At 42.8% G+C, this 26,812-nt stretch overlaps 1 protein-coding gene across 8 annotated transcripts; it reads right to left on the reverse strand.

Annotated features, from left to right (window-relative positions):
* Nucleotides 1-1,584: 1,584 nt before the first annotated feature.
* On the reverse strand, nucleotides 1,585-22,138 carry LOC121439768 (protein phosphatase 1K, mitochondrial). Of its 8 annotated transcripts, none has more exons than XM_041640391.1 (10): nucleotides 21,976-22,138; nucleotides 20,118-20,213; nucleotides 18,374-18,542; nucleotides 18,201-18,277; nucleotides 14,230-14,582; nucleotides 12,350-12,450; nucleotides 5,764-5,929; nucleotides 5,120-5,264; nucleotides 3,977-4,111; nucleotides 1,585-2,702 (listed from the first exon to the last, which is right to left on the reverse strand). In XM_041640391.1, exons 3-10 carry the CDS (start codon nucleotides 18,423-18,425, stop codon nucleotides 2,571-2,573), a joined length of 1,161 nt encoding a protein of 386 aa, XP_041496325.1. In that variant the 5' UTR covers nucleotides 18,426-18,542; nucleotides 20,118-20,213; nucleotides 21,976-22,138; the 3' UTR covers nucleotides 1,585-2,570. The 8 variants fall into 8 exon arrangements, with proteins under 8 accessions (XP_041496325.1, XP_041496323.1, XP_041496324.1 ...); XM_041640389.1 differs by having other exon boundaries at nucleotides 18,201-18,283; XM_041640390.1 differs by lacking the exon at nucleotides 20,118-20,213 and having other exon boundaries at nucleotides 18,201-18,283.
* Between the last annotated feature and the right edge of the window lie 4,674 nt (nucleotides 22,139-26,812).

Raw genomic sequence — 26,812 nt, forward strand, 5'->3', positions numbered from 1 at the left:
AACGCCACACACCAGGACGCCACACACAAGAACGCCACACATCAGAACGCCACACATCAGAACGCCACACACCAGGACGCCACACACCAGAACGCCACACACCAGAACGCCACACACCAGGACGCCACACATCAGAACGCCACACACCAGGACGCCACACACCAGGACGCCACACACCAGGATGCCACACATCAGAATGCTACATACAGAATGCTGTCATTTTTATGCGCGCATTAGCTCACAAGTTCTCAATGCTCTTAAAAGTTGTTTCCATAATTCTGTCCCAACACCTGATTCAACAAGAAAGTGCCTCAGCTCTGCTAGTCTCCCTGCACCTCTTCATTTTAGACAGTGAACACATAGACTCTGCTCCTTCTGTAGGTTTTGTTTGTCTCCTGAGCCGGGGTCTTGTTATACAATGCATAGCAAATACAGGATTCCTCTGCCACAGTCTCCTACCCGTTGGAACGGCACATGTAAACTAACATGCCTGGCAAATGTTTTCCTCCTTCCGACTAACATCCATGAAAAGACCTTAAATTCTTTTTTGAGACTGTTCTAAATAGGGTAGGCAGGTAAAATGAAAATATATTTTTTTCCATTTCCCAAAAACAAGAAGATGAAAAATTTATTTTGGGACATTTTCTTTCTACTAGGTATTTAAAACAAAAATTAAAGGAAGAAAGCACGCCAGACTTGAAGGCATATATGTTTCATTATTTTTTCTCTTGTTTCTGCCTCAAAATTCCATGTCACCCTTAACATTACCTAGTCTTTTCATATCCCACAATTTTATATTCAAATTACCATACAATATGGCTGCTTCTGTTCTTTGGTTATCCACATCAGTTATGCATAATACAATGTATCTTATAGCCATTTGTTGTTGATATTTTGGTTTAGGAGATAAGCTGTGGCTCAAGCTTCCCTGGAACTTGCTATGCAGCCCCAGGCTGATCTCAGTCACCATCCTCCTTCTCTTACCTCTTCCTCCCAAGTCCTGAGATTATAGGTATGGGCCATCACATCTGGCCCCCATATATATTTTTAATCCAAGTGGTTATCTAATAATAACCACTGATTGTTTACTACAGAAAACCACTCGATCTGCTGAGTGTCCTTCGGGATAAATATATCAATAATTTAAAGCTAACTCATAAAGGCTCCATAAGTCTGCTCCCTTTAATGTTATATTACTTCAAAATATTTACACACACACCACACATATACCAAATTTACACAGTTTGTGAAAATAAACTATAGATTAATTCCAAACACACATTTAGGGATTCACAGTTTAACAGCAAATTTATAATTCAGGTAAAAAAGGAGTGTAGGTTTACATTCCTAATTTACCTAGCAAATTGACATGTTTGAATACACTTTCTAAAAGATTTATTCTTCCTCATAAATCTCAGAAATGAGGAAAATGGAGACATAAACTTCAAGCTATGTCTACAGCAGTGTGAGTCACTGCAACATTATCTTTACTAACAAATGACCCAACTAGCTTACTTTGTGCGGGGAAAAAGTGATACAAATATACTGTTTACAAAACACACAACAACAAACTTACATACACCATCAAGAAACAGAAACACTGTCCGTGTTTCCCTGTACATGTTTTGATCAAGGAGTCTGTACATTTTCCTTGGGACATTAAGGAACAGTTGGAGCTATATGGCACATTTAACTGCAGAAAAATGGGAGTGGATGGGGAAGGGGCTAAAAAGAGTTCAAATACACAAGAGGGCTATTTACAAATCCGGATACACTTCAGTCCTGTCTTTTGTCTGAAGAAGTTTGCAGGGTTAAGTTTACTAATAAATGGTCCAGAGTACAAGATACAGTAACAGAAAAGTTTTTCATTTTGACTCCTTGGAACATTTATTAAAAAATAACACTTGTGGGTATTCCTCCCTTGGAATTTCTGCATCTCCTGGGAGTACTTTTCTTTAGTAAATCTATGCTTGTCTCTAAAACATTCAAAATGAAAATAAACAAACAAAAAAAAGACACTTGTAAGTTGGAGCATCCTGGAGTCCCAGGTACCCAGGAAACCGAAGTAGGAAAACTGACTGAACCAAGGAGTGCAGGGCTAAACACTGAGAGAAAGAAAAGAGAAACATTGAAGATAATGCACTGACTAGCTGTCAAAATTCAGAAAAACCTATCCAACTGAATAAAGAACGAACTCATTAAAAAGAAGCCAGATCTGCTTGGTAATCTTAAAGATTTGAAAGCCCCAGACTCACTCTCTAGCATCACAAAACAAAGCACATAGATTTACCATTCATCAAGTGTACCAAACCACTTCCTCTCCCACTCAGCGTGGAGACTCACAATGGCTTCACAGCTTTGTCATGGGGCTTACGCTGAGCATGTACAGTTGCACATAGTGATGAGGGTTTATGAAAACACTACCGTGCCCATGGCTGGTAAGCTTACACTGCATTGGGATCTATCAGTTCACAGGGACACACAGGGACAGGTGGCCTTCTGGGTATTACCAGTTTCTTGCTATGCCCGCTGACACCTGCAGCAGAGGAACCCTGAGTCCAGGCTGGCGATCAGGCCCATCTCCCGCTGGAGGCAAAGCTTCTGCTGAATGAGAAGTTTATCTCAGAGTTCTTGTATTTTCCCCAGGCACCAAAGGGCACCACGATTGCAGTGCTGTTGTCTTCGGTACCATACTGTAGAGCCTGCAGAAGCCGGGAGAAGGAGAAAAGCGAAGAGCTGGAGTTGTTGGACTTCTGTGCAAACAGACAGCATCCTTTCTCCACAAAGTCAACTGGTTCTACACAGTTAACAAATGCAATTATCTAACACAGTTTGCGACTGTCTCAACCCTGTATCTATGTTCCACTATGGTTATTAACTGCACATGAACAATAGATTATCCAACTATTTCCCATCCTCCACTATACCAATCTTGGCAACTGAAACAGCTTTAAACTGAGAAACACTGCTGAGTGGCTCCCAAATAGGACACACCCAAGACCCTTAGCATGGTGCCAATCATGGAAAAGCCTTAATAAGTGCTAATTCTTACCAACAAAATTGCCTGTAGGAATTTAGTTGAAGAACTTAAGAGCTTTGGAGAGGAATAAAAAGGAAGAAAATATAACATGCTTGTCTGAAAACAATACTAGAAACCTACCCCTTGGTTTGCTAACTTAAAATCTAAAATCTCAGAAATGGGTATGTACAAAAACATTTGTAGTATTCCTTCTACCATGGTTAAGTGGGCGTTAACTAAAGTGCCTGCAGCAGGACTGTAAACCATTTCAAATAGTGAGTCAGTACTGTTCAGAAGGGCTTAGGGTTGCAGTTAGCATCAAACAGATCAAAAGATCTCACAGCCTGAGTTAAAAGATGTCTGGTATGAACAGCTTCAAGGATTATAAAAGGCTTACAAACAAATCCTATGAGAAAAACACGTTTAAAATGTATCAAATATACCATTATACTTTATGTATAGTTGTTAAAGTAACCATTAAAAATAGTGATAAAATAATAGGCAGTGAGGAAAAACAAACAAGAAATATGATCTTTTAAAAGATTTACTTATTTATTATGTATAAAGTGTTCTGCCTCCGTGTATGCCTACACACAAGAAGAGGGCACCAGATCTCATTATGGTTGTGAGTCACCATGTGGTTGCTGGGAATTGAACTCAGGACCTCTGGAAGAGTAGCCAGGGCTCTTAATCTGGGTCATCTCTCCAGTCCTGAAATATGAATCACTAAAATCCCATCCTATAAGTCGATTCCACTAACAACAAGATACAAAGCTAAACAGTCAGAGCTCTGTTTTTCTCAAGGCTTTGTGCCTTGCTCAGTAGGAGAATGCTCACCCAGCACGCGAGAGACCCTGTGTTCAAATTCACTGTACTCAAGCTAAAACACTAGAGGCCTCTGCTGTCCTTCATCCTCTTCTCTCTGGGAATTTCCCACCAGAAGCTCCGCTACGTCACCTGTTCAGTCACCGCGTGGGCTGCTTCATTAGGATCATGGCACTGGTTGACAAAGTCACAGATCTCTTGACTATTCACCATGAAGTTAATCCCATCTGTGGTGAGGACCAGGAAGCTGTCCTCCGCATGGTAGAGCTGCAATCAGAAGCAAACAGATGTGATTAAGACTAGGCTGTGTCTTCCAGTGATCCAATAGCATGGAAACTTTATCTATTTTGCAGAGTGGCCAAGTGGGTCAGAGTTCATGGGCAAACTGAAAATGTAGCTGAGAATCAATACCACCTGGGACAAACCAAACTTTTACCTAGCAATACCAAGAAAGAGGCCAGACAGCCAAATGCCGAGAGTCTGGATTTAAATGCGGCTTGTATTATTTGGCTGACCCCTCCGTCACTCGACGGTGTGAGCCTCTTTTTACTTTAACTTGTCCTGTTATCTCAATTTGTTTCTCTTCCTTTTAAAGCGAAGAAAGTTATATCTCTTTTGAACAGAGGTTGCCACAAAGCAAATACTACGTAAGTATTCTTTTTCACAAAATGAGGTGGTTTTTTTTGTGTGTGTGTGTGTGTGTTTTTTTTTTTTGAGCCAGGGTTTCTCTGTGTAGTTCTAGCTATCATAGAACTAGCTCTGTAAACCAGCCTGGCCTCAAACTGAAAAGATGGGCCTGCTTCTGTCTCCCCAGTGTAGGGACTTAAGGCGTGCACTACCACCACCTGGAATAAGACATCTTTTTAAGGCCGGAAATCCTTCCTTGAATTCTGAACATTCATGCCCTACCATTTGTGAAAGCTGACTCAAGAGCTCTAGGGAAGCAAACAGCGGGACCTGTATCATGCTGGGCTCAGTTTAGAGTAAAAGAGGCGTTATACTGAGTGTTGAACTGAGTGGAGAAGGGAGGCCAAGAATGACTCCCGAGCTGAGAGAATGCCTCTGTCTGGCAGGCTTCGGAAAGGATGGCCACAGAGCCCCTCTGCCAGGGGAAAACAAAAGCCAAAGACATTACCCTCCTCAGAGTGGAAACTAGCATCTCACTTAGAAAGTTTATTCTGCACACATTAGTTCCCCCTTGAAAAACACATCTCCTTCAGGTAAATCTTCCAGGACAGTCTCGGGTCATTCCCAGTGTTTCTGACCCCTTCTTACCTTAATCCTCGTTGTCTCGGGCTCTGCAATTACGCCACTGGGTTTAAGATCCAAATCTCCAATACTCCTCGTCATTGCGAGTCTGCCGTTTACATGGGGCTGTCCCAAGCTATTCCAAGACACAAACCCACCACATTTCTTGATCCTAGTTAGGAAAAGATAAAATTAATGACAATGATGATGATGACAATAATATAGGAAATTAAAGCACTGGCTTAAATACCAACTTTAAAAATTGAAATCCGGAGCCTTCTATGTCAGCCCATACCCATAATCCAAGAATTCAGGAAGGCTGAGGAGGATTTCGAGTTTAAGGTAAGCCCATGGTAAATGCCAAAACTTTTAAGTCCATAAATAAATTAGATAAAAATGAAAGACTTAGTCCACATATGGTGTACACACCCTGATAGCCCAGCACTTGAGAGGCTGAGAAAGGAGAAAACAGTTTAGGCTGCATGGTGAGCTCCAGTCTCGACAAACCCAAACCACCCCAAACAAGAAAATCTGGCCCGAGGTAGTGGCTATGCACAGCAATGCTTGCAAAGAGGCCCTGGGGTTTTATGCCAGCAGAGGGAATGCCACGTTTCATTTCTATGGCAACTACAGGTATCACCCCATAAAATGTCTGGTCATGGCGGCAGTACCTTTCTTTCTCATCCTTTCTTTCTGGGGTATGGTCAGTGGTCAGCTTCATGGGTTTTCCTTTTCTACACAAAAGAGCCCGGCTGTCTCCAACACTGGCTACCACCAGTTCAATACCATCTCGCAACAAGGCTACCGTGGCAGTAGTCCCAGAGGTCAGGAGGCTTGCTACAAATATTACAAAACAGAGTATCAGTTAGCGACAGATATGGGATTTTTACTAAGAATAAAACAGAAGCATTGTAACCGAAGGCTGGCCGGTACCGGTCTAATTTAACAAGAGCTATGCAAATGCCCTGCCAACAAACCAAGGAAGACCATGCAGAGAAACAATTAATTATTTAATTCAGTTACAAGGCTCCATGCAAACAGAAAGATTGGCAAGCTAACTTGGCGAGCAAAGCATCAGTGTCTCCAAACGGTCTCTGTGTAAAAAGCATCACAATGATGATGCCTTCGTGTGCATAGCAGGTGTCAAAACAAAACACGGAAATGCCACTAATCTGGCTGCTATGGCAGATGGCAGATCTGCCGGGCCCAGTAGGTGGGCCGCCTTTCTAAAATCATGAGATTTGGATCATTCTCTTTCATTCATCACTCCTGTCCAGTCAAAGCAGTACTAGTTAGCAGGGGAGGAGAGAAATGCCAAGTCCAAACCATTTGCTCTTCAAGACATTTTTTACCTGCTAGAACTACAATTTATAAATGTTCACACCCACACGCACACACATGCACACAGTTAAAGAACCATATCCATTTCTGGTTTTGATCTTTGTTGGCTCTATGCCTGAAGAAAAGTTACCGCCCCCCCCCACACACACACCTTAGATTCTAGATCTGAATGGTAAAAATGAAATTCATGCCAGTTCCTCATCAACATGACATACTCAACACGATTAGCTCCAAAAGTATCCAGTAACAGAATCTGCAGCCCAAAGCAGATGAGCATGGCCAGCTGCGACTCCTGCAGCCCTGCCTGGGCAGGAATATGTCAGCAATGTACATCTTTTCTGCCATCGAGGAAAGCCCAGCGTCACTAGGCTTGAGGCTGCTGCTCTTTTTCTCCCCAAGCCTATCACCTTTGTGCGTCTTCCTTTGATTTATTATAACATCACCTGTTCTGTGTTGTTTACCGCTAGTAGAAGGTGCGTGGAGCCTTGTGGAGAGTGGAATGACTATCAAACTATGAACTGAAGGACAATACAGCGAAGTGGAGGAAGTTGAGAAGTAACTCATTTAAAGCAGGAATTATCTCTAGTGATACTGCTAATCCTATAAAGCATTGTCAAAAGTTTAATTGGATTAGTTTTTTTTTTGCAGTACGAATTCTATATCCAATCACTTGATTGTTGCTCTATGTAATATTTGTAGACAGCTTCCTGACCTTCCAAAGGCGACTTGTACGCTATTAGCTGATTTAAAAACCTGTAATTGATTTAAATGACAAGTCTTTCCAAGATGTTTTTTAGGGACAACTTTTCAAACTTCACCAAATAACGCATTTTGGAAAGCGATGAATACATTTTCCAGTCATTATATTAAAATGCCTGCTTTAATCAGGAAAGTAAATGGAAAAGCATGGATAAAGTCTACTCAGTCTTTTGTGGTCACGCTAAGTTCACTGAGAAACGGCATCTACAATTGCACTGTATTCCCATTTATCTCTTGAGTTTGGAACCATTAGATCAAAGCAATGCTGTCATATCACAGCAACGTTGAGATGTATGTCAGCACACGACAGAAATGTTTTAACATAAGGACCAGTGATGCTTATCTTACAAGCGTTGCAACTTTCAACCTGATATTAGTCAAAGTCTATACAACAATAGACTATATACAGTTCAGTCAATTATATGATCTACTTTCAAATGGCTTTAAAAGAAGTCAGGCATGCATTAGATGCTACCAGCCCAGGGAATCATGAACTCTTCACGTTAGCTCTCATCAACAGCTTTTCATCACGTGATCTTTAACTGAAGACGACAAAAGAATTAGCATGTATAAATGAAATTTCAGTTTGGGCTGTAGTTCCCAGCTCTCTCACCTCTGAATTTAAAAGACCTTGGGCTTTTATCAACTCACCTTCCCAGTTTCAAAATCTCAGGATATATGGGGAAGGTTTCAAAACTAACCGTTGATTCTGGCTTGATATGCATCTAAGAATATAAATTAGTGAATCAGCACTTCCATGTAACAGTTAACACAGAGGTAACAATCATCATCGTCTGCCCTAACAACAAAACTAGAAAACTAAGACATTGTCAGTAAGACTTAACACTCACTGGATACTTTATACCGTACATCCTCTCACTAGAGGGACAAGGAGGAAATAGAAATGTCCCAGCAGCTTGGGTTAGGCACTGCGAGACTCTTTTCACCCGAGACAGCTCTCTCTTTCCGCTGAAGCCCAGCAGAGAGAGTCCACAGGCTCCAGGTCTAGAGTTGCTGAGGAGGCACAGTTCTCTGCCACAAACAACACGCACAGAGGCAAAGGGGAATTTCACCCAGAAATTACGCTCAAACACAACAATCCTGTAACACAAAGGGGAGCAGAGAGGGAGCTGCAAAATAAGGAGGAGGGTTTCCAGTAGGGGACATTTCCCTCGCAAATCACATACTATAGCAGGAGATGCTACATCAATGATTTCAACACTCAGCGGCTTCAAGTTAATAGTGTCTGTTTTTCCCATCAGACTAACATCTCTCATAGCATTGAAACTCTAAGATAGAAAAAAAGGACGCACGTATGCATCTGTACCAAAACACCAGTGCTGACACAGACATGTATCTGCATATGTGTGTTGCGAGTGTACACGCAAACGCACGCGCATGCGTGCACACACACTTAATCTTGAAGATAGCAAATTCAGTCTTTTTATTGGGTCAGAAAACAATGAAGTATAAATTTGGGTCATAGCAATATTAGAACTGTCCCCTAAACAAAATAATTTATATTCGATAATCAGTACATAGAAGTACTATAGTTTACACCAGCTGACGGGGGTTTCAATTTACATGGAGAGGCAATCAAAACACCCCCTATGCCAGAAACAGAACACAAGCCATTTGTTCATAGCATATAATGTAAGAATTAAGTACGGAAAGAACTGTTTCCAGTTGGAGGACTTAAATTCAATGTTTATATGAAGGCCAGTGTGGCTCTTGAATGATAAGATTTTTTATCATGTTTGTAACTTGATGCAATCTAAAGCAGGTGTTTCTGCTGCTCTCTCTCTCTCTTTCCGCAGTGCTGCAGGACGATAGAAGAGAAGGAAAATGACCACAATTTGGAACAGCAACAAAAAGAGTAAAATCTAATGCCACCCCCAGTGATTATTAAGCTGCGTAAAGAATAATCCTTATAAACTAATATTGCTGCAAAATTTATTTAAAATCGGTGATCTTGACATGTATAACTTTTTTTGCCTACCATCTGTTTTGTTTTAAATGGTTATTTGTTAAAAAAAAAAAGGAAGGGAGGGTATTTTAACTCATTGCTTGGTTTGACTAAATGTAAAAGACTGACATAAATTGAATTTAAAATTTTGAAGATGATGCTAAAAGGTTGGAAGGCTAGTTCAGTGGTGGAACACTTGTCTCGGTGTATGAGGTCTGCTAAAAAATAATCCCCACTCCCTTGTCTCACAGAAAGGGTTCGGGGGAAGTGAAAGTAGGGGAGATACAAAGAAATGAGGAAAGACAGCAAGCAAGGGTAACCCTGGTCATTGAGAATGTTTGCCAGCTAGCTCTGGCTCAATACACACACACCAAAAAGAGTGTACTATCTACCTTTAAAATACCTTTTAAAAACATTAAAATAGTATTTCAACTCAATACTTCAATTAAAAAATTAAATTTGGATAACTTTGAAACCTTATGTGAGACAGGTCTAATTTCCATTTAATCTGATCCGGAAAGACTAGCACATAGTATTCTGTCTTTAGTAACTTTATTTTGCCATCTGAGAGATATTTATAAATATATCTTTAAAATAGTTCTCAAACTCTGGTTTTTAAGAAGCATATGATATGCACAATAGTACACAGAACACTTTCTAAACACTTTCTAACCAGCGCACTGGGTACCATCCTGTTCTAACCAGTGCACTGGGTACCATCCTGTTCTAAATAGCGCACTGGGTACCACCCTGTTTTAAACAGCGCACTGGGTACCATCCTGTCTTAAACAGTGCACAGGGTGCCATCCTGTTCTTACCAGTGCACTGGGTACCATCCTGTTCTAAACAGCGCACTGGGTACCACCCTGTTTTAAACAGCGCACTGGGTACTATCCTGTCTTAAACAGTGCACAGGGTGCCATCCTATTTTGTTCCCTTTTAATCAGTTCTTCATTAAAAAGAATAATAAATTTTAAGACATCTTTATGAAGTTCTAAGATTATTCCAAAGGATGAATGAGCAACTAAAGTAGCAAAATATATCTTACTTTGGTTATTAGAAATAAATGATATTTTATTTATTTAACAACTGGATTGTACGAGTCATCTAAAAAGTCTCTAGAAGATGTACAAATCAAATTCAAAGTCTCCTGAATTATGATTATTAAAAATATACATACAAGTTAAATGTTATAAATTCCATCTCCTGAATTATAATTATTAAGGGTAAATGTTTTTAAATTCGACACCAAGTTTAATATTGATGGTTTTAATCACCAGCATTGATTATATCATTTTAAAAAAGCTTGATTGCACTCATGAAGGGTTAATGAATTTTAGTGTTGGCCATATGCCAATGCTCTGGGACACTGTGTTCTATGAGTCATGGGCAGTAAATACAGCTGTTATTCTAAAAATGCTGGGTGTGGTGGCGCATACCTTTCTCTGTGAGTTTGAGGCTAGCCTGGTCTACATGGCCAGCTCCAAACCAGCTTGGGAAGCTTAATTGAGACTCTGTCCCCACCCCCCAAAAAGTAAAACCATGAGAAACTGTTTCACTTGCTCTTTATGTGTTTTACTCCTTAGGAGAACAAAAGCTAAATCTTAAGCAGAAACCGCACCCTCTGTCAAGTCCCCACTAAAGGAAGGGGAGATAACTTTGGGCGCAAAAGGAAGAAGACAAAATGATTTCAAATAACTCACCAAGTGAAAACTACATGTGCAGACAAATGGACCGTCAAGTGTACTGGGGAGTGTGATGGTAAGCATCTCCCAGTAGAAGGCAGGGGCTGGCATGTTCCAAGGCCCTGGGTTCAACAGGGATGGTGGTGGGGAGGCTGATATTTAAATGGTACACTTTCCCCCATCTTGCTATTAAATATGCTAATGAACAAGGTCCTAATCTCCACTAACCATTTCTTCTCTATGAGTTGGAGCTCCTTGTGTGTGAAATGGGGAGAATCTCCGTCTGGCTGAAAATGGCATTCCTGGGGGGCGCTTTGCTTGTTAAAAGTTAAGAGAACTAAGAGCAACACTCCCCCACAATGCTGTAGCCTGTCAGCCAGGAGCACACATTACATGGCTGCTGCAGACGCTTGCAAAATTAACTTTATTATCAATGCACTTTTGGTGAGCTAACTAGAAAATATTGGATATACTTTCTTGAAATTATTTTGATAAACTTAGTCAAAACAAAAAACATTTACTTTAAAAACTTAGCACAGTACATGGATTTTTTTTAAATACATTTGTCATGTCCTTATACTTAACAAAACCAAAAATATCACTAGTTACCATAGGAAATCTGCAAGATGGAGAAAGAGAAGACAAATATCTTCCTTCTGACTATACAAATGGGTGCCAATCAGTCATTTTCTGCCAGACTTAGGACTTATTGCTAATATTCTTCTTTTGGAGAGATGGCTCAGAGGTTAAGAGCACTGACTGCTCTTCCAGAGGTCCTGAGTTCAATTCCCAGCAACCACATGGTGGCTCACAACCATCTGTACTGAGATCTGGCGCCCTCCTCTGGCGTGCGGGCAGAATGTTGTATACATAATAATAATATATATATATATATATATATATTCATTTATTTTGTGTGTGCATGTATGTGTTTGTTTTTAAGTGCACACAGACATGCCATAGCTCATGTGTGAAGGTCAGAAGCGAACATATGGAAATTGCTTCTTTCCTTTCCCCATGTGGGTCTTGGGGCTAGAACTCTCAGGTGATAAAGCTTGGTGGCAGGCACCTTTACCCACGAATCCCTCTCTCTGATTCCCTAAAGTAAATGCTGAACAATTATTAACCTTGCAGATGGGATTATCCTTCAGTGTTTGAACTAGTGGTCTGGCAGGGGATGAGATCCTCTTAGTACGGACATCTTGTCCATAAAACTATTCATCACATAGATTGAAACATTTTAAAATCTTTTTCAAATTAAGATTCAGTAACAACCATTTTGGAGCGTCCCCTTCTGAAAGGTCATTATCGAACATAAAAGCGGGACCCTGACATCAGTCCAGATTCTAAACAGCATTGAAAAGGATTCTTTGTATAAAATTATTTCTGTAAAAACTCCCCACAAGCAAACATACAACAACATTCCCACCACTGAAGACCTTCCCCTTCGCTTTCCCCTTTCCCCACCAATCCTTAAGGCTCTGAGGCATGCCCTGACTGGCTTACCATCAGCAGACAGGTGGGCATAACTGGAAAAGGCTTTATCAATTTCTAGAAAGGCCATGGTCAGGACTGTTTCCAAGTCTTTCTCCCGAGGAAGCAGATCCCTTTGGGGAGAGGAAAGAAAGCTGCGATCACTCTGCAGTGGTTGTCTCTTCTCAGGCAGTGCTCCAGCAGCCACTCCACACAACAGGCCTCACGCTTTCCTCTCAGACGCTTTCGCTGAGAATTCAAGAACTGAGGTCTCTGAATGCACTAAGTATTGTGAAGTCTGTCACTGTTGGGCTGAGGCTCATGCCATCATGCTCTAGGTATGTGGTGCTGGAGAGGCAACTCAGAGTTCCCTGTTAGGTAGGAGTAACTGAGCTACATTAAACCCGAGGCTTCTTAAAGGCAAAGGCATGAGAATCTAAGTCGGGGGGAAGTGGTGCTGGTGGTCGCCAGTAATACTAAGACTTAGGAGGTGAGGGCAGGAGGATCAGAAGTTTAAGGTCATCTTTGTTTTTAAATAATCAGTTCTAGCCCAGCCTAGGATGTGGCACTCTACCTCAAAAAAGAAACAAGGCTGTCTGAAGATATAGTTTAAGTGGTTGGGTCTTTGTCTCAATTGGAAAAAAAGAAAGAGCTTCAGGTCCTTATCTTCTGAGCCTTCTCACGATCCCCAAGTCCTTTCCTGTTCTTAAAGAATTCTTAGTAGTGCAACCCCGATTGACTTAAATCGCTGAGTTTGTAGAATGAGGTAAATCAGGCAAAACTCAACTGACAAACTGCCTCTAACTATACATTGGAAGGTAAAACGGTAGCCCATGGCTATGACTGCCACACTGTCTCCTCTCTTTAATTCTAGAAGCGGTGTGAGTCTCAAAAACATGAGTGTTTTGGGTGAGAATGGCTTTCACGGGCTCATGTATTTGACTGCTTGGTCCCTAGCTGGTGGAACTGTTTTTTTTTTGGGGGGGGGAGGGGGAAGGATTAAGATGTTTTAAAACCCCACACCATTCTGAGTTAGCCAGTTCTCGTTCTCTCATTCTCTCTCTCTCTCTCTCTCTCTTTCTCTCTCTCTCTTCCCGTTTGTAGATAAGGATATCATCTCTCAGCTATTGCTGGCTGTTGCCATGTTGCCCGCCATCATGGTCATGGACTCTAACTTCCTGAAACTGTAAGCAAGTCCCCAATAAACTTTCTTTTATAAGTTGCTTGGTCACTATGTGTCTTCACAGAAAAGTAACTAAGACAATAAGTAAACTTCTCTGTGCCGACAAGAGTAAATACTTCTTCAGGAACACAAAGGTATAGCTCCATGGGTAAAGTGTTTGCTGTACAGACATGAAGACCTGTGTTCAAATCCCTACCTTCCATCTAAAGACAACATGCAGCTTTACACAGAAGCCAAAGGGCTCATGGGACAGCCAGTCTAGCAAAAAAAGTGTGAGCTCCAGTCAGCAAGAGACTCAATCTCAAAATGTAAAGTAGGGAACAATATGGAAAAACATTGATGTCAACTTCTGGCCTCCACACACAGATGGGTGCACGCACGCACACACATGCATGCACACACACACATGCCTGCACACACACACACACACACACACACACGCACTCCACACACAAATTACCACAAACACAGGTGAGCACACACATGAGTAAAATTTCTCACAAGTTATCTTTGTACTTTATAGTTTACTGGAAATGGTAGTCTAGAGGCGCAGATTCTCAACCGCGTTTCTCAAATGGCCAACGGGTACACAGGCCACGCTTACTACCGCACACACTGATGCCGTGGCACGTGTGCACTCGAGGAATTTGGTCTGCACTGGCTATCTCAGCCACAGGGAGACTATTTCAACAGCCTAGAGCAACTGCAACACCAAGGTCGTCATACATACGTCACACATTTTTCCATGTGCGTGTGACAGAAGTCAGCAGCTGCCGGTCCCCCGTGCCCGTCGTATACTGCAAAGTACAGCACCTCCTCTGTCAGCTGTGCGAACCCAAACCGATCTTCATTTTCTTTCCGTTTGCCAATGAGGGAGGCACTGCCCACGTTCTCCAGGCTAATTTTGGGGATTGGCTTGCCATACTTGATGCTAGGTGGCAGCAGAATTGGCTCATCGATGCGGTTATCCCAGATCCCAAAGTTGTCCCAAGTGGCTGGCTGCCCGCTTCCATCGGGGTCAAATCGAGAACACCTGGGCTCGGTGGTGGAGCTGTAGCAGGCAGGAGTCACCTGCCTGTTGTCCTGCAGGAAGACGGAGCTTAGCAACACTCTTTTCTTCACCTGGTTCCCGCCACTTCTGGCCAAAGTAATTAAGGCCGCCGATAGCATACTGCAATGCCAAAGGCCTCAGTCACAGGGAAAGACAGAGCAATAGCAGAATTCCTTGAAGAAAATTGATGTACCTAGGGGTGGGAGCAAAGACAAGGTTATAGTCAATAATTCAAAACACTGCTAATACATCATCGGATGCCATAAAGAGTCTGACATTGTGTGTGCGCGCAGGCATGTATGTGTACGGACTCCACATTCTATTCTTGAGAATGCTGAATCAAATAATTTACCTACCCCCTTCACAGTGTTTGAATTCTATAACAGTTGATAATATGCATATACCAACAACACATGTATCTCCGATTTAACCTGCTATCACCTTGGGGCCTTGCCAAAATGAACATGTTGATTCGGCAGGCATGAAGCAAGGTCACACGGTACATGCTACTCAGCCGTGACCACACAAACGCTGGTCATTCAGGCCCCACTCTGGAAGTAGAGATCCTTTCCTCGCCAACTCAGCCGTTATAAAGACAAGATACTGTAATTGTCAACAAGAACAACTGCCTCTCCTAAGGACGGAAGTAGGGAAAACAGCGGTTGCTAGAATATTTATAATAATTCTATACTCAAAGAGTAGCCAACTTTAACAAAGACACTATTTGGGATCAGGATTTCTTTTTTACTTTAAATATTTTTATTCATTCTTTAAGAATTTCATACAGTGTATTTTTGTCATATTCACCTAACTCTTCCTACCAATGTCTCCAAGGTCCACCCTACATCCCAGCTCTATACTTGGGTGGCCCATCAACTTCAATGTACTCCTGGGTGTTGGTCCACCGGGTAGGGGCGCAGTTGACCTACCGGGAGCCAGTCTCTTAAACTGACTCTTCCTCCCCCAGAGGCCATCTGTTGTTGTCCAGAGTTCCTCAGTTGGGGACTGATGCACCCCTTCCCACTCCATGCTGGAAAAAGGTATTATATTATTCTCAACCACACAAACCAGGATTGTGTCTGTAGTGCTAGCTACTGAGGACAATGAAGTAAGAAGAATCATTTCCATTCAGTTCAGATCAGTCTAGAAGACACAGTGGAACACTGTTTCAAACAAACAGTTGAAATTTATTTCATAATAAAAAAATGAGTTAAAAAAATCTATCTTTTCAGGGCCTGTGGATATGATGGTATCAATTAATCCCGCCAAAATGCATCAACATTCACAAAAAAAAGCCAGCTGGAGTTCATATATGCAGAAATGCATCGCAAATTTTATTTATTTATTCTTAAATGTACTTACTATGCATGCAGTGTTTTGTCGCATATATGCCTGCAGGCCAGAAGAGGGCACCAGATCTCATTACAGATGGTTGTGAGCCACCATGTGGTTGCTGAGAATTGAACTCAGGACCTCTGAAATGCTCTTAACCTTGAGTCATCTCTCTAGCCCACACCACAAACTTTAAACGATAACTTTCAGCTAAGGGTGGGAAGGGCTATTATCCTGGTCAGCAGGTAAGACAGTCAAAGAAAGATGCAATACAAAAAAAACTCCCTTAGAAATCCTGATGAGGATGGGAGATAGGTGGGAGAAGGGGGTAGGGAGAGGGATAACTAACACTAAGGATGTTTGAAAAAGTCATACAAACTACCTAATACATATAATATCCTCTGGGAGTGAGGAGAGAGGGAGAGAGAAATTATACACAGGAGATGCTGATGCTTCTGGAAGCCATATGTAGCCAAATAAAAGTTCGTGGCTGGGTGTAGGATACCCTCTACCCCTCCCCTGGCTGTCTGTCAGGGGTGTACCAGAAACTCTTTACACAATACAGGCTGCTGTGATTGCTCTTGGTTGCCTACTAGAACTCTACGGTAAGACCCCATTGCTGAATCCACCCACACACACTCTGTCCGCAGAGACTGCCTTGGAAAGTCCTATCTCCATACCCAGAGATGAGTGCCGCTCTCAGACCTCATTGATGTTGCTTTGTGTGTGGACAGTGACTGATGCAGAAACTCACAACCGATCAAAGGGACACTCAGAAAACACTTCTCTCCTAAAGGACCATCCAAGAAGATGGAGCAGAAAGACTTTAAGAGCCCATACTGGGGAGGAGTGGCAGGAAACAGTGTCTTCTAAAGTTGACACCATTGCTGCACTCTCGAACTCGCTGGGGAGGAGTGGCAGGAAACAGTGTCTTCTAAAGTTGACACCATTGCTGCACTCTCGAACTCACAACAGCTGTGGTTGCTTGCACAAGACCAAACCAGTCACCATTCTAGGAAGGAAGGGCTGATGGGAACTCCCCCAACCCACTCCTGAGGTGCTACGGACAGCTGGTGGATTCTGGGAGAAGGAGAGCCAGTTTTTCTTTACAGGTGTAGCAGCTGGTCTGTTGACTATGCTCAGGAAGGCCCCACATCCGTGAGTTGATGGATGATATAAATTGGAAACAATGGTCAAGGGGGGAAAATGACATAAAGGCAAAAGTGGGGACTGGGAAGTAGATTTTAGAAAAGTTAGGAGGAAGAGTGTGTGTGGGGGAGGAGGGGTTGAGTATGATCAAAATACACTGCATGCAATTTTTTCTTAAGTAATAAAATGTTTTGACCAAATTTTGAGATACACGGAAAACTGGCAGCACACATTCTGGGTGTATCTGTGAGGATGTCTTCAGAGACCATGAGAAACGAGTTAGTGCTTGGTCAGCAAATGGAGGGCAAAAGACTCATCCTAAGTATGGTTGACATCATCTAATAAGCTAGGCCCTCTTCTTAAGGGCATGTTTTTCCTCCTGATCCAGGGAACACCAGACCCCAGCTTCTTTAGCCTTTGAATGGAGATTCACACTAGCGATTCTCCAGGGTGCTTACAGACCTTCAACCCCACACTGGACTCATAAAAATTTCAAGTCACACTTTGGCAGCCCATTAGCTCCCAATAGAACAACTTACTTGGAAGGCCCAGCCGGCCCTGACTCTGCTCTCTGGCTCCCTGCACAGGAGTGTACTTGTCCCCTCGCACATGTCCTCCTGGTGCTACCCGCCATGGAGTCCTCATCAGAGCGCCTCCAGCACCATGTCCTTCAAGGCCCAGAGCAACCTGAACTAAAGTCACCCAAACAAACTTATCCTGCTTTTATTCATTTTTCACACCTATTGGTTTATCTACTTATACAAGGGCGTGGAGTGCAAGTTCCTTGGCGCATACGAGGAGGTCAGAGAAATACCTGAAGGGAGCTGGCTCTCCCCTTCCGCCATGTAGCCTCCAGGGACAAAACACCAGTCTTGGCAGCAAGTCCCTTTTATCCTCTGAGCCATCTCCCTGGCCCAAAACAAATGTTTCAGACCGTTTCCCCCCGAGTCACAGGTTTCAATAAAAATATGTCTTATAGGTGACAGCAAAGAGAAATGTCAAACTAACATAATGTGGCATTATTAGAATTATTAATCACTGATGGATGTGATTGGCACAGCAGTAATTATTACTTCTAACAGATAAAGCAATATGTGTGAAAAATAAAAAAATAAGTTTGTGTGGGTGACTTTAGCTCATGCACACTTACTTAGCAAGCATATACCCACCTTAAAGTAACAGGACAGCAGACAAACGACTGAAATAGCTCTTCTAGAATTCTCTGGCCCTTCTCTTATGCTTCTCTCTAACCCTCAAAAAAATCAAATGATAAACACAACTGCTTTCTCATCAGAGAAGAAATGCTCACAAGATATATTAGTGAGTGATAAAATTAAAGTACCAGCGGACAGTTCCTTTGAGCCGATATAAACATCAGTGTGACCTTCCCTCATATTATCAACACTGTCACTTCAGAAAGTTAGCAGAGCAGTTATAGAGGAACGCTTGCTGGCGAGCATTCTGCTGGCTGAGATTCAGTGTGGGCAGCTCCGGAACTCGGTCAGCACCACCTAGACAAACAGATTTAAGTGGTTCCATCTCCTTTGCCAACCACACCAAATCTAAACCACACAGATCCCTTTTAGAGCCTCAGGAAAACTATTCAAAGACAACCTGTGTTTCTAAGTTACACACCTCTCAATTAAACCCCCACACAAGCCAGAAGTCTAACTTAACGGTGGAGCCAGGTCTTAGCTTGCATAAGACCCTCAATTCAAAACCTAAGCAGCCCCCAAACAAAGATAAAAACAGCAAGAGAAAAGCAAACACCCTTACCCCAAACCAAACAAATCTCTGTACATCAAGAAAGACACCCCCTGTTTCAAGTTTGGAAAAAACAAAAAAACAAAACAAAACAAAAAACCCCAAAACATCCCTCCCTCCCCATCAGACCAAGAGATCTTGGAACAGGTGCAGAAATGACCATGAACAGAACAGCAGATGGGGGGGGGGGGAACAACGACAGAAGTGTGAGAGACAGTAAACACTTAAAACAATAGCAATAAACAAAACAAAAAGCTGTGCCCTTAAACAGAATGGAAAACAGCCTGACAAATGCCCAAGCATTGCCTTTGTCAAACCAGCAAGCAGCAGTGGGCTGGGATAAGCTTCTCAGCTGTCCACTAAAAAGCAGTTACTTAGCTAGTTGTTACTAATCAGGGAGAGTTTCGTAAATCTGCGGATTAGAAATCTAAGCTAACCAATATTAGTAAGCCATTTAAACAATTATATTTAATCTTTCAAAGTGAAATCACCCTTTTACTGTTTTTACTACACAAAAATGTCCCAGAAAAGTAAAAGGAATTCAGAGTATATACACAAACGCATATGGCATAGTCTACTAACAGTAAGGTAACTTTGAACTGTGGTAAGGAAGAAAATAAAGATAAATAATACGTTTGGAATCCTAGATATACAACATAACAATCTCAAATATATTGGTAATTGTACATAAAAGGGGAAAAAAGAATGCTTGCCTGAACTATTTCAAATTCTTTATTTCTCAATCAAAACACAAATGGAGTATCACAATTTAATCAACGTTGGTCTTTAAAATTATATGCGTGCATGCACACAATTAAAAATACCTTATGCATTCTATCTATTATAAACGTCTGAAAACATGCCTTTCCACCGTTTCCACAATGAGTCCTATGACTAAAGTCAGTCTCCCTACCTTCTTCCTCTACCTGATACTTAAAAGTGACCAGAAAGGAAAGAAAGAAGTCAATGTTAGAACCAAGTTGTCCCCATGTAAGTAACTCCATCTAGCAGGAATCGCAGCCAGAGGCTAAGGAAGCTGTGAGACTTCCTCAGCACAGTCGCTTCAAGACAGCACTGGTGAAATTCACTTCTACGGAGCAGCAATCCCAGGCCAAAGACATCAGGAAAGGAGCTTTGTGGGGTGGTTGACCCCCTAGAATGTCACCATTTAGGGTGTGGAGGCAAGAAGACCAGGGGTTAAAGGCCAGCCTGGGCTAATTGAGATCCTGTCCCAACAACAAAAACATCAGGATTGAAAAATGCATCTGCCTCATCAACCTTTGAAACCACCCTTTGAATTTACAGCGCAAGCGCCCACATACACAGCTGCAAGACGACTGCACCGATTTTACTCTTCATATTTCTCCCGTGTGATGCTTGTCCAGCAGTTTAACTTCCAGAGCTGTTCCATTGTATTTCTGGAAAAAAGAGGCACTGTCTCTATAGCAGGTTTTGGCACGGGGAATTTGAGTTCAACTGCTGATGAATGCCCAAAACAGTTCAAAAGGGAAATTTCCTGCTACCACTTTAAGCAAGCCCTGGCAGAATCGGGAGTTCTGGCAAGCAGCATTACTGATATGGCTTAGATTTTCCTCTCTCCAGGAACCCTGTGCGGTAACTACCTGCATAGTGGCACTGTGCTAACTTATCATAATGGAAAACACAAGGTAATTTTAATATTTTTTCATTTTATTTGTTTATTGTATGTGCCAGTGCAAGCCGGCAAAGGTCAGAGGACGCCTTGGAGGTGCGCCTTCTGTTGCTATCTGGTGGCAGAACTCAAGCCGCAGGCTTGGCACCAGGCAACTTCACCGGCCAAGTCCAAGGGACATCACCAGCCGATTTTTAATATTCTTAAACTCCAAATGTCTTTACCATCATCACCAATGAAAACCCACTGCACCCCAATAAACAACTAAAATCATCTGAAAAATCTCAGAAATGTATTTTAGCAAATCTGCACTCGATGTCCTTACCTCCTTTTAGGAGGAAAGAAAATGTATTCGCTTACAGGAGCAAAGAAAACAACAAAACCCGGGCGTCTGTTTAGACGGGCGAACTGAGACTAGTAATGAAAAGTACTTACTACTCAATTCTGTGAAAGGGGTGCTGACGTTGTCAAGGAAAAAGAGACTCAGATTGCAAGGAAAACAGCTATTAACAAGAACTCATTATCCAAAGCTTCCGTATTCAATGACATTTGTCATGCAGTGGTGATCTGGTCTCCAGTTTCTACACTCTATCTAGCAGGGCAAACACCTTCCCTTCCGCGCAGCCCTGCAGACCTCGGGCGGCCCCCAGTGTTTTCTCCCTGGAGTTCAGGTTCCGCAGGGGGCACATCTGCTTTTCCCACCTGGGGCACCTGGGCGAGGCTGGGGGCTTTTGCTGTTACTATTTCTCCAACTCCTACCACAAAACACCAGCGGCGCTTTTGAGACTCCAAATCGTCTAGCTGCTTCTACCCACAGCCTCATCTTTGTCTCCTCCGGGTGAATGTGCTCATCTACAGAAACAGGCACCAGGAGCCACTTGGCCTTAAGACACGGTGCTTTCCCAGCAAAGCAAAACACAAGCCCTCAGATCCGAGCCACCAGGGCTCTACAATCCTTCTCTACACCCACCTCCTTACAAACCCCGCAGGACAGGGTCCTGAGTTGGTTTTCTGACCTTGGCCGAATCGGGACGCGGCAGGACTCCGGCCAGCGCAGCCCAGCAGATCTCCGGGCACCCCCGGGTCTTCATTCCGGGAAACAGGTCCCGCAGTGGCCACGCCTGCTCCCTCGGGCTGGAGCGCACCTGGGGGGCCTCGCTACAGGGAATCTGGGGCGGCTTTGGTTTTCCCCACTGTCCCTCCCTCCGACTGTGCCCACCCTACTAGCCCCGCTCCCACGACGCACACTTCCCGCCTGAGGTCAAGTTCAAGGCCGATTGCAGCAACCGAAGAGCCGGATGCCCGGGTGCAGCCTCGGTGGGCCTCGGCGGGAACAGTTGCCCACCACCCGGCACACAGAGCCCGGGGTGATGCGCATGGGGCTGGGCCTCAAAACGAGGCCGAGGAAGCTGCAGTAACCCATCCCATATTTCTCCGCCTTCCTGAGGAACGCTCCATTCCGAGGACCGCCAAGAGATTCCCGTCAACAACCTAGGGGAATGAGCGAATTGAACTATTCAAGCGCTTACCTTGTGATGGTTGTGTCTGTAAATTTCTTAACTAGCTAATGGAAGTAAAGAGAAGGTTGATAAATAAGGCTGACTTCTCTTGTTGATGCGAATCTCCAGAGCTAGCAATTAGGGAGGCCACAATCTCCTCTCTGGAAATGCTCGAAAATTTTTTTCTGCCGCTGGCCAAATGGAGACCGGGAGGAGTCTGCTCCCGATGATTGACAACAACTCCGACCAGCTGATGCTCGGCAAGTCTCGGTGCCTGCCCTCAATCTCAGCCAATCATAGATCTAGATGGGATCGAGCCTCCTGCACGGGTAATTTGACCTCTCTGATTGCCAACTGAGTGTAACAGAGCGACGGCAAATTGGACCAGTAGCTGCTCGACGTGGCGCCCCGCCCTCCCGAGGTGGCTTGGATCAGAGGTGCCCGGGAGTGTTGTTGGTTGCTTAGGCCAGAGATATCTTGGCTATGACCCAAGAAATCGAGAACGGAACAGCCACGCTTTGGCTTGTGTATAGCGCTCGTACATCTTCCAGTTTTCTTGCAAGTTCTTTGACAAATCACAGAGCACTGTTCTTCGGGCTGCACTAACAGACATTTTGGGATGGCTTGAAACTGTCCTGCCTGCCAAAGGGTTTTCATCTTTGTGAAAGAAGCATTGCCTAGGATCTGGAGGTCTTAACTGATTCGGATAGTCAGATAACAGCTCTTAGAATCTTCGGCCAAGTACCGAAGTGGAAGCAAGCCAACAAATAAACAAACGAGTAAAAAATAAATCATGTCAAGAGAGGGAACAGCTGAGGTGTGGAATGAGAACGCTGGGAGCGGATTTTTACACAGGGCGCGGAGTTCCACTGAACTAGGGCTGTAACACCACATTCTAGGGCAAGTCACAGGCACAGGAGTATTGGCCAATACAAAACAGACTCCCTGTTTTCTTGTGTACACATTTTGTTTTGATATTTTTAGTCTTAATTAGGTTCTTTTTGTGTTTTTTTTGGGGGGGGAGAGCTCATGAAGTTGGGTGGGTAAGGGAGTGGGGAGGATCTGAAAGGAACTGTAGGAGGGGAAAGAATATGCTCAAAATATACTGTAAAATAAAAGTTTTAATTAAGATATTATTAAAATTAATGATTAAGTTGTGTTGCCTAGTTGTGCCTCCTGGTCCAAGAGCATCTGGAGATCGGGTACATTTAACATTGGTCTATGTAGACTCACAAACTCTAATAATGACTTGAGGATTATGTTGGGGAGAGAGTCAATTTTCATAAAGCTATTGAACTTGGTAGTGGATCTAGCATACATACAGAAAAGATGCATATTGAATGTGGCTTGGGGATCCTCACAATGTGCAGCCTGTCTTTGTATATCGCACCAGATAAAGATATGATGTTATTAACACTTAGGAGCCCTTCACCCTGCCAAGCAGTTGCTGCTTGCTTCCAGAAGCAACCTCTATGCTGACTTCTAACATAGTAGATTAATTTTGTTTATACACTTAATATGTAGAATCAAACCATAACCTATGCATTCTCCTTTTGTTTGACTGCTCTGGTTCAACAGTTTACTTGTAAGATTCTTTCATGTTGCTGTACAGTTTCAGATCTTCGTATTTTTCAGTTTTATCATAATTGATGCATTTGTTTTTATGATGGGGTCCAGCCCTGTGTGATGTTGAAGTAGTTTTCAGTTTGGAGCTATTGTAGTTAGTGTCTATGGTACACAGGGCCTTGAGTTCCATCCCTAGTACCAGAAAGCGGGCTGGAGATGGCTCAGCACTTAAGAGCACATACGACTCTTTCAGAACATCCTGGTTTGATTCCCAGTATCTATGTGTTTTTGTGGGGCAGTTATGATCTGTAATTCCAGGGGGTCCAATGCTTCTGGCTCCCCAGGGCACCAGTTCATGTGCACATACCTTCACACAGACCACACCCATAGACACAATTAAAAATAACAAAATAAACCTTTTTTTTTTAAAACAGAAAGAAAAATAATTGCTATCATTTGTATTTGTGACTGTGGAAACTGGGGGAAGAGACTGAGAAAGTGACCTGAGACCATTTGCGAGTGGTCAAACTGGCACTTAAACAGGCAAGGTCCCCTCATAGCCATGTTTTCAACTGCTGTATCACATACTCTCTTACAAGAGGCAAGTGGGATGACCCTGAACTCACACTCAGTGTGCAGTGCGCCCCAGTGCCCTTCTCCGTGGAGCATCCTTGATGTGCTCCCTACAGTGCTGCAGAAGTAGCATCTCATTCTGAAGCCTTGACACAACGTGGCTTTTCTTTTATAGATTCTCTGGTGATTGTTGTCTGTTCTGTTTTGGGGGCTGATGATTGTGCACTGTGTGAACAGGTATTAAGGTGGCCTTTATCAATCTGTGGTCTCAGCAGACCTTTTTATCTCTTGAGAACTGGTTTTTTTTTATTGGTATTTTTAAGAATAAAAAGGAAAGGGAGAGCATTTTTGTGTGCAAGCGCACACCCAGGATCTTTTTCTCCATAGGAACTCCTGAACAGACTATATCTCTTCTGACATAAGAACCTTATCACAAAATTTAGGAGGAAGAAGCAAAGGTTAGGTCACTATGACCCTTATCTGTAGTAAGCTCACAGTACACTCTGCCTTCTCCTGGACTCCATTGGGAAACAGCATCCTGGCGTAAGGCTTTTTACATCAGTCACTTCAAAACAGGCTAAAGGTAACTTTACCTAACTCCAGTGTAACAGGCCAATTGCAAAGTCACTCATTTGTGGATTGAATCTCCTTTTCTAAGGAAAGAACTTGCTAGAAGGCAAATCTGGTCAAACTTACCTTACAGGAGTGGTTTATAGTCTGCTCTAACTGAACCCAATTGCTTATTCTAAATTTGCTGCTATTATGAATTGTAATGTAAACATCTATGTTTTCAGAGGGTCTTAAGTAACCCCTATGAAAGGTCATTAGATCTCCAGAGGGTAACAACCCACAGGGTGAGAACTGATGTCTCTCTCTCTCTCTCTCTCTCTCTCTCTCTTTCTCCTTCCTCTTCTCCTCCCTGCCATTCTTTGCATTGGATATTCTTTCCAGAGGCATCAAGTGGCCTGAAACGTCCACACTCTTTGTATGAGCTATTTAATGGGAGGGACACAACTTTGACTAAACTAATTCAGGATCTATAAGACAAAATATTAGCAGGGACATGTTTACAATATTTGGCATCAATAACCATACACAGAGAGGCGAAAGAAATGAGCTTTAGAGACCGAGTCAGGATTCAAATCATCTCTGTTCCACACTGAGGGCTGCAGCCAATAATTCCTTCTCAGCGTGTCAAAAAAACCTTCTCAACTGGACAATCAGGGTGAGGCTGACTGTATCAAGGGCTACTGTGGGAGGTGCAAAAGTTGATACATGATACTGACATCACTGGTGGGTCAAGGACGTTTACAAGGAGAGTCAGAACACAAAGAGCCAATGGCTTCAGTTTTTATCCTTTTGAGAAGGGAATAGTACAATATTTAGTAGTTAGTCTGAAAGTTCCAGTGTGAACTATCTACAAGCAGAATAACCTCAGGCAAGTTGCTTAGCCTTTCTGTTCTTTGTCTAATATAATGAGGCTAACTGTTGTGGGATATTTGAACACTTGTGTGAAGATGTATCGCTGTGATTGGAGAAAGAAAAAGTTGAATGGCCAACAGCTAGGCAGGAGGTACAGGTGGGACTTCCAGGCAGAGAGAAAACTTTAGGAAGAAGAAAAGCAGAGTTGCCAACTAGACTCAGAGGAAGCAGGATGTGCAGAACAGAGATAAGGTAATGCCACGCGGCAAGATGTAGATTAATATAAAAGGGTTAATTTAAGTTACAAGAGCTAGTAGGACATACCTAAGCTAAGGCCAGGCTTTTATAATTTTTAGGTCTCCATGTTGTTATTTGTGGGCTGGCAGTGCACAGTACATGAGACTACATCATAGAACTATAAGGTAAAATTAAATACGTTATAGCCCTTGCATCAATGCAGAGAAGGAGTAAGCTATTGCAAAGGTTAGCATCAGGGTTAATTTTATATCAATTTTGCTAGGCTGGAGTGCCCGGATATTTTGTAAGACATCATCTAGAGATCACCTATCCATTTTATGTAATGAAGTGCTTCCCAACTCCAGAATAGCCAAGTCAATTTAAATATTATAGAACAGGGAAGCAAACACCCATCTAGCTGTTAAATTTTAAGATGGAATTTACATTTAAGTTACACTTCTGTGGATCTAAAATCCAGTTGTAACAGGGGTTATGGCAGTTGTCTGGGAGATCGCCAATGCATTCCCTGGCACAAAGACTCTAGCAATTGGGGAAGACAGAAGACCAAGCCACAGAGAAAACTAACAACTTCCTATATCCAGGATGTAAGAAGCCTCATGCTGGAAGTCCCACAACCTGGTGATGGGTTGGGTATTTTATAGGGCCCCTGAATCCTCCCCTGTGCTGTTTAGATAGATACCTGCCTCCATGCCTTTCCACTGTTTCACCTTGAGATGTTTCCTGGGACTAAGAAACAGGCATCTCACGAAGCTTGCTTTCATTTTCCTTATCTACCGATGATGTCCCTCTAACTGCTTCATGCCCCTGCCCAGAGATTGACCAACTTCTGCCAGACTGGGGAATGAAAGTTCTAGCTGTTACATTTAGCCATGGGGCGTTGTAGGGAGGCCGCTTGTTTTGTTCCCGGCTGCTCAGCCCTGAAATAATCACACAGAAACCTTATTATTTAAATTATTTAAATCACTGCTTGACCCATTAGCTTCTTATTGGCTAACTCTTACATATTAATTTAACCCATCTCCATTAATCTGTGTATCCCCATGAGGCT

Source organism: Microtus oregoni, unplaced genomic scaffold (genome assembly GCF_018167655.1).
Source record: "Microtus oregoni isolate MIOR12 unplaced genomic scaffold, Mior012 000062F_ref0000492, whole genome shotgun sequence".
Classification (NCBI taxonomy): domain Eukaryota; kingdom Metazoa; phylum Chordata; class Mammalia; order Rodentia; family Cricetidae; genus Microtus; species Microtus oregoni.